Source organism: Brassica oleracea, chromosome C8 (genome assembly GCF_000695525.1).
Source record: "Brassica oleracea var. oleracea cultivar TO1000 chromosome C8, BOL, whole genome shotgun sequence".
Classification (NCBI taxonomy): Eukaryota; Viridiplantae; Streptophyta; class Magnoliopsida; order Brassicales; family Brassicaceae; genus Brassica; species Brassica oleracea.
Genome location: NC_027755.1, coordinates 35474634 through 35481184, shown reverse-complemented (window position 1 = coordinate 35481184; position 6551 = coordinate 35474634). Strand labels below are relative to the sequence as shown.

At 37.2% G+C, this 6551-nt stretch overlaps 2 protein-coding genes and 1 non-coding gene across 3 annotated transcripts; 2 read left to right on the top strand and 1 right to left on the bottom strand.

Annotated features, from left to right (window-relative positions):
* The first annotated feature begins 193 nt into the window (after positions 1-193).
* LOC106311366 (alpha-ketoglutarate-dependent dioxygenase alkB homolog 2) lies at positions 194-1832 on the top strand. Its single transcript, XM_013748561.1, has 6 exons — positions 194-343; positions 444-517; positions 600-672; positions 767-979; positions 1087-1203; positions 1274-1832. The coding sequence occupies exons 1-6, from the start codon at positions 275-277 to the stop codon at positions 1667-1669; spliced, it is 942 nt and encodes a 313-aa protein (XP_013604015.1). The 5' UTR covers positions 194-274; the 3' UTR covers positions 1670-1832.
* A 51-nt stretch (positions 1833-1883) lies between these two features.
* On the bottom strand, positions 1884-1956 carry TRNAR-ACG. The gene has a single exon. It is a non-coding gene; the product is annotated as a tRNA-Arg (tRNA).
* Positions 1957-2127: 171 nt separating this feature from the next.
* On the top strand, positions 2128-3686 carry LOC106311368 (ras-related protein RABH1d). Its single transcript, XM_013748564.1, has 4 exons — positions 2128-2342; positions 2643-2713; positions 2898-3098; positions 3216-3686. Exons 1-4 carry the CDS (start codon positions 2226-2228, stop codon positions 3448-3450), a joined length of 624 nt encoding a protein of 207 aa, XP_013604018.1. The 5' UTR covers positions 2128-2225; the 3' UTR covers positions 3451-3686.
* The last annotated feature ends 2865 nt before the right edge of the window (positions 3687-6551 follow it).

Below are 6551 nucleotides of genomic sequence, written 5' to 3'. Positions count from 1 at the left end.
AAATATAATATTTATCAATTGAAAAAAAAAAACAAAAATAAATCCGCGCTTTGAAAGCGCGGGTCAAAATCTAGTTGTTAATTAATTCTAAAGTCAATGAAAGTTCGTGTTTCTTTTGGAAATTCGTGGAAAGTTGAGGTTTTTTTTTGGCCGAATTCTCGTTTTATTACCGGCTCGCTTCGGTTTAGCGGTGTCTAATTAAATTAATGAAACCACTCGGGTCGCTTCTATTTAGAAGTTGAATCGGTGCTACGGGGTATGGAGGCGAAGACACATGGCGAGGATGAATCCGCATAACTCAACCGCCGATCTTCTTTCGGAATCTCTCCAAGCTGCTAACGAGGTACGCTTTCCGGCGACTAGTCATCGTTTCCCGTGATTTGATTCTGGTTATGTCGCTTCCTGATGAGTGACTGCTCCGTTCTAATAAAACAATCTTTCAGCCGTCTGATGTAGCCAGCAAGAACCTTAGTTGCGGTCAAATCACCAACGAGGAAGATGAATCTCTTGACAAGAAGTAATGATTTCATCTCGTTCGTGAGAAGTAAGTTTCAACACGTAAATGGGTTTCTAAAGTCTTTCAGTGTTGCTTCTTACAGAAACAAGTGTTGTAGTGACATTGTCTCTGATTCAAATTACAAGAGAGGACTCAATTGCCATCAGGAGGACCAGGTATCTGTCTCATCCATTGGAATAAAGATGAGCTCTTAACCAACAAGCTTCGTTCAAGCACCAAAGCAATTACTTTGTGGGTTTTGCTGTGTAGCGGAGGACGAGTCTAGTAGCATCGATTGTGGAGACACCCTCATCTCACGACGCTCCCACTAGGAGAACCATTGATCTTGGTCATGGAAGTGACCTCATCTACATCCAGAGGTTTCTTCCCTTTCAAAAGTCTTGGACTTTATTTGATTATCTCGACAAGCATATTCCTTGGACCAGGCCCACCATCCGCGTCTTTGGTCGTTCTTGCCTCCAGGTTTTAACTGTGTCTCCTTGTTGACTAATGTGCAAAGTCATGGCCTTGGATTCAACTTGTGTGTTGTTATCCCTCTAATCATTTTTTGCAAATTTTTCTACGTTTAGCCAAGAGATACATGTTACGTTGCAAGTAGCGGATTGACTCCGCTAATGTACAGTGGATACCGACCTGATGCCTATTCTTGGGATGACTTTCCACCTCTCAAGGACATCCTTGATGCTGTAAGATACCCAAAAAAAACATGTTTTTACTCTTGTTGGAACTGACGCGTCTCTTGTTGTCTCTTGTCAGATTTGCGTAGCGTTTCCTGGAAGCAGATTCAACAGCTTGCTTTTGAATAGGTACAACGGCGCCAACGACTACGTTGGTTGGCATGCTGATGATGAAAAGCTTTACGGCCCCACTCCTGAAATTGCTTCCCTCTCTTTTGGATGCGAACGTGACTTTGTGCTCAAGAAAAAGAAACTTCAAGACTCTTCCCGTGAGAAAAGAGGAGAGGGTGGACCAGCGAAGAAGAGGTTGAAGAAAAGCAGCAGCGGAGAGGAGGATCAGCATAGTTTCGCATTGAAGCATGGATCGTTGCTGGTGATGAGGGGATACACGCAAAGGGACTGGATTCATTCTGTGCCAAAGCGTGCAAAGGCGGAGGGCACTCGTATCAACCTCACCTTCAGGCTTGTTTTGTAAACCATGCATCATTCATCATCATCATCAACAAGCTTAGCTTGATCTCAAGTCACATTGATTGACTAGGCTTTTCTCATCTTAGTTCTTCGACATGAGATATAACATATAAGTTGGTGTAGACATTTTGAAAAATCTTAATTACTAATTAACGTGAAGATTATTAAGGAAAAAATGACAGAGAGAGGGAGACTCCACCGGGATTGAAAAAAGAATACGACTCCACTGGGGATCGAACCCAGAGTCTCTGGTTTCGTAGACCAGCGCCTTATCCATTGGGCCATGGAGTCTGATTTGGTTTTCTGTCAGGACTCGAATTACACAAATGTTAACTGACAATCTTTATCCTTTTTTTTTTTCAACGAACAAAAATAGATAAAGGGTAAATTAGACTTTTTAATTAGCCATCATAGTCGTCGTGCTTGGCGGTTTCTTTCACTTTCCAAAAATAGGAGGTAATTCTTTTGAGCTTCTCTCTCACGATCGAATGCGTTTTTTTGCATTGTGTCAAGAAGAAGAAGAACATTGAAATCAAGAAGATCCTCTTTGAGCGTTAGAGATGGCTTCGGTGTCACCATTGGCTAAGTATAAACTGGTCTTCTTAGGAGATCAATCTGTCGGAAAAACAAGCATCATCACACGTTTCATGTATGATAAGTTCGACACAACCTACCAGGTAAACTAATCAAATTCCACCAATCATGGATTCTAACCACCACATTTGAGATGCTTAATGTTACTCGCTTGATCTAATGGTTCCATCAATCGATCTGTTTAATTTGAGTCCAAACCTATTCACATTACGATCTGTTCATCACAAGTCCATAAGGGATTTAATATAATTTGTTCATTGACTTTTTTTTGTTTCTCTATCACATTGATCGTGTAGCTAGATACATTTTTTGAATGTTAAATTTTCATTGAATTATAAAGAAATCTCCACCAAATTTATGTAAAACTTTTGTTGTTTTCGCAGGCTACTATTGGAATCGATTTCTTATCGAAAACAATGTACCTTGAAGATCGAACTGTTCGTCTCCAGCTTTGGTAAGCCTTTTTTTTGTCGTCTAAAGAACATAAAAGTTACGTCATGTTTGGTCGTTAGTATGATTTTCTGAATGATCCATTTCTAACGACTTATGACTTATATATGCTGTTCACTGATATTCAACCTCTTTTACAAAGTTAATAATGTCTCAAATATGGATTATTATTATTTTTTACCTTGAAGGGATACTGCGGGACAAGAAAGATTCAGAAGTTTGATTCCAAGTTACATAAGAGACTCTTCTGTTGCTGTAGTTGTTTATGATGTATCCAATAGGCTTTCATTTCTCAACACATCTAAATGGATCGAAGAAGTTCGTACGGAAAGAGCCGGTGATGTTATCATTGTTCTTGTCGGAAACAAGACCGATCTTGTCGATAAAAGGTAAACATCTTTTCTTTTTTTTTTTTTTGAACAAAAAAGGTGAACTTCTTTGTTCTTTTTTATGTGTGCTAATATAAGATTGATTTGTAAATGTGTCTTTGTGTGAAAATGGTAAAGGCAAGTCTCGATTGAAGAAGGAGATAGCAAAGGTCGTGAGTATGGAGTTATATTCATTGAGACTAGTGCAAAAGCAGGGTTCAATATCAAGCCTTTGTTTCGCAAAATAGCTGCGGCGTTACCAGGGATGGACTCGTATTCAAACATGAAAACTGAGGATATGGTTGATGTTAACCTAAAAGCTACTTCGAACTCATCCCAAGGCGACCAACAAGGAGGAGGCTGCTCGTGTTGATGGTTCACAAAGACAAGAGAAGAGAGTCATCTTTCTTACGAACAAGAGCCTTAGATCGTTCGGCTTGCATCTCCGACTGGTTATCGTTTATCTGTCTAAATGCTATAAAGAAGCTGTGAGATGTCAGTTTCCTCTTTTTAACATATCTGTCTGTGAATCCGAGTTGTTACTGTGACTTTTCGTGCGAGTGTATTTGTTTTACAGTATGGTTGATGCAGTTAATTTGCAGTATATTAGTGAGGGTATATAGGATAACGATCTTGAATTTTTTTTTTAAATTTACTGCTAGGGAGTAATAGTACTAACGGCACAGACAACACCACAATGATCAATGAGATACTAATATTGATGCATCTGCCCGAGGCTCTAATGAGACAACACACCGATCGAACTCTGCTTGGAAGTGGTACCTTGACGAAAATACTTCAAAACGTGCCATCAAACCCTACCGGGTTGGCCAGAGCATATAAACTGAGAACCCTAAACCGTACCGAAAAATCCAAACCCAAAATCAAACCGATATTCAGTTCCTATATCTCTACAATCTCTAGAACCAGAAAACTCGAACAGGAACTGATAGTTTGAGCGGTTTAGAGATTACAAATTACAATGCTTAGTTTGAGGGGCTTTAATGAACAAATGAGTAGTCTGGGGAGAATCATGTTAGATTGTAAATCTTGAAGGGGGTATAGGCAAAATCACCTCTAGAAATTTTTATGTCTAGCCAATTTCTTTCTAGCTTCTTTGCCGTCCACTTTTGTTCTCCAAATCATATACCATTTGATAAACTATTTTCGCTAGTAAGTATAAATTTAATATGTTTAATTAGGCCTATTAACATTCTGGATAGTGGGCTCTTAAACTATAGTTTGCCGTTGCTCCAGATCAGCATACAAAATATGTAGATTATTGTTTTTTTTTTGGAAATTTTATATATTTAACAAAACCGGTGTATCAGATGATTCAGATTCCATGAAGATGTATTTTTGATGTTATAAGATATTGTAAAGATTATAAAGTGGATTAGCAGCTTTATTGCAAGAGTTATTTAGTGTCACCACGTGATGTAATAACCCAATAGATAATTTATTAATACAGAAAAAATGGGATTAATTATAGTGTACTACTAATTAATAAGAAAAGGCAGAGACTTGGAACTTGCGTCAATGAGGAATTTGACAAGAACTTCCTTCTTCACTTTAAACCTTCACTTTAAACCTTTCGGTTTACAGGTCTTTTGATTCTTCTGTTTCTCTCTAAATCTATAGTAGACGAAGAAGCATAGTAATAAAGCTTTCACCTTTACTCTACTTTTATTTTTTGGGTTAGTTTCAGTGTTCATGTCCTCTGCTTTGAGACTCTGAGGTTTTTTTTGTTAAAAAGAAATCTATGGCGGAAGCAAGGAGATTTAGCCCCAATAACGAACTAGGTGAAGTCATATTTGTTTTTTCTGGGTCTTTAGTCTTTTAGTCTTCTTTGATCTATTTGGTGTAGAACTTAGATGAAGCTTTGTAGATTTCTGAGGAACAATCTAAGCAAATTTTTATATATGGAATCTGTTCAAAAGTTTCCTTTTTTCTAAAACCCATTATGAATAGGGAAATTGGGACTTATAGACGTGAAAAAAACCACAATACACACAATAGCTATTTTCCCTAAGGTTTTTATACACGGAGTTATATATACATATTAATACTATAATACCCTTTAAACTCAACCGGCCAACCTCCTACCAAAATTAATTAAGAATTAAATTATTAATCGCATAAAAGGTATCTCGTGTCTTACCTCTATTCACAATTCTCTTTTCACCTTTGTTGGTAACTTTTTCGAGGTCGAGTGGTTTCCGGCACCGATTTCCTCCAAATCCTCCCCTCTACCTTCAATCGACAGCTTTTCCATCTTCTTCGTGCTTCCTTTTAATCGTGTTTGGCGTTGAGGTTTTGCGTTAGAGTTTCAGCGGCGGTTAGTAACACACCCTTCCTATCCAACTTCACCAACTCGATTCTTCTCAGATCTCTGAAAGTTTTGTAAATTCTCCCTCGTTTCCGTCGATTCTCTTCGTCTTTGCTTCCTCTGTGTTTATTTTCTTTTATTTGGGCTCGTCTCATAGTATACTTATCTAATTTAAAACCTTCATTCCATTTGGGATGTAATAGTATACTTATCTAATTCATCTATTCCATTTAGAATAGTATCATCGTTCCTGTTGCATACCATCGGTACCGTTACAGAATTAATCCCTCTCATCGGCCTTTTTCAATTTGATTTAGGGTTTGGGTTTTTCCGGGTTGTGTGAGGGTTCTTTTAATTTGAATTATCTTTGTGTCAGTGCTGCAAAATAAGTAGTGTAGTAATTTAGGGGAAGATGTGTAGAATATCACAGCTTACAAATGCTCACTAAGTAGACATAGTATGATATTTATAAACTCGAGTCCATTTGAAATGAAATAGTATTCGTATCAAATTGAACTATTTCACTTAAGATAATATCACTTGCTATTCTGCTTTGCTTGTCTGGCCTTTCCTTGTTTGTAACGTATTTATTGTATTGTCATTTTGATATATGCTTTGGGTGTTTGCTCGTTTTGTTTAGTCTGTCAGTCTTTTGAATTACACAGAATATCATTGTTTTTCTGGCATTACACTTGTTTGTCTCTGTCACTGATAAATATACAATCTTCTTTATGGTGAATGTCAGATCTGGTAGGTAAATTGGCTTCTACAATTTATAGTCGGTTGTGTTTCCCTCTGATGTTCTTCTTTCTTATGCTTGAATTGAGATTTTGTATCAGCTATGGATAGTACACAGTGTAAAAACCGTGATTATTTTGTAGAATAGTATCTGCACGAGCTGATTCCACGTATGTATATAGCACACTTATTATGTTTATATGTATATAGCACACTTATTGTGGAATAATGATGATTTTGTGGAATAGTATATGTTACATGGAATATAAGAAAGTTATAGTTTCACATTATTCTATCTTATATGGAATCATAGTTTTATATCTTATGCATTTCCATTTGTTAACTATACTTATTCTGTTTAGAGTGCTACTTTATATCTATATTCAATATTATAATTCCCACCGTCC

Coding starts and splice junctions, on each gene's coding strand:
- LOC106311366 (XM_013748561.1), top strand. CDS start 275: ATGGCGAGGATGAATCCGCATAACTCAACCGCCGATCTTCTTTCGGAA. Junction 518..599: donor GATGAATCTCTTGACAAGAA/GTAATGATTTCA, acceptor TGCTTCTTACAG/AAACAAGTGTTGTAGTGACA. Junction 673..766: donor ATTGCCATCAGGAGGACCAG/GTATCTGTCTCA, acceptor TTTGCTGTGTAG/CGGAGGACGAGTCTAGTAGC.
- LOC106311368 (XM_013748564.1), top strand. CDS start 2,226: ATGGCTTCGGTGTCACCATTGGCTAAGTATAAACTGGTCTTCTTAGGA. Junction 2,343..2,642: donor AGTTCGACACAACCTACCAG/GTAAACTAATCA, acceptor TTGTTTTCGCAG/GCTACTATTGGAATCGATTT. Junction 3,099..3,215: donor ACCGATCTTGTCGATAAAAG/GTAAACATCTTT, acceptor AAAATGGTAAAG/GCAAGTCTCGATTGAAGAAG.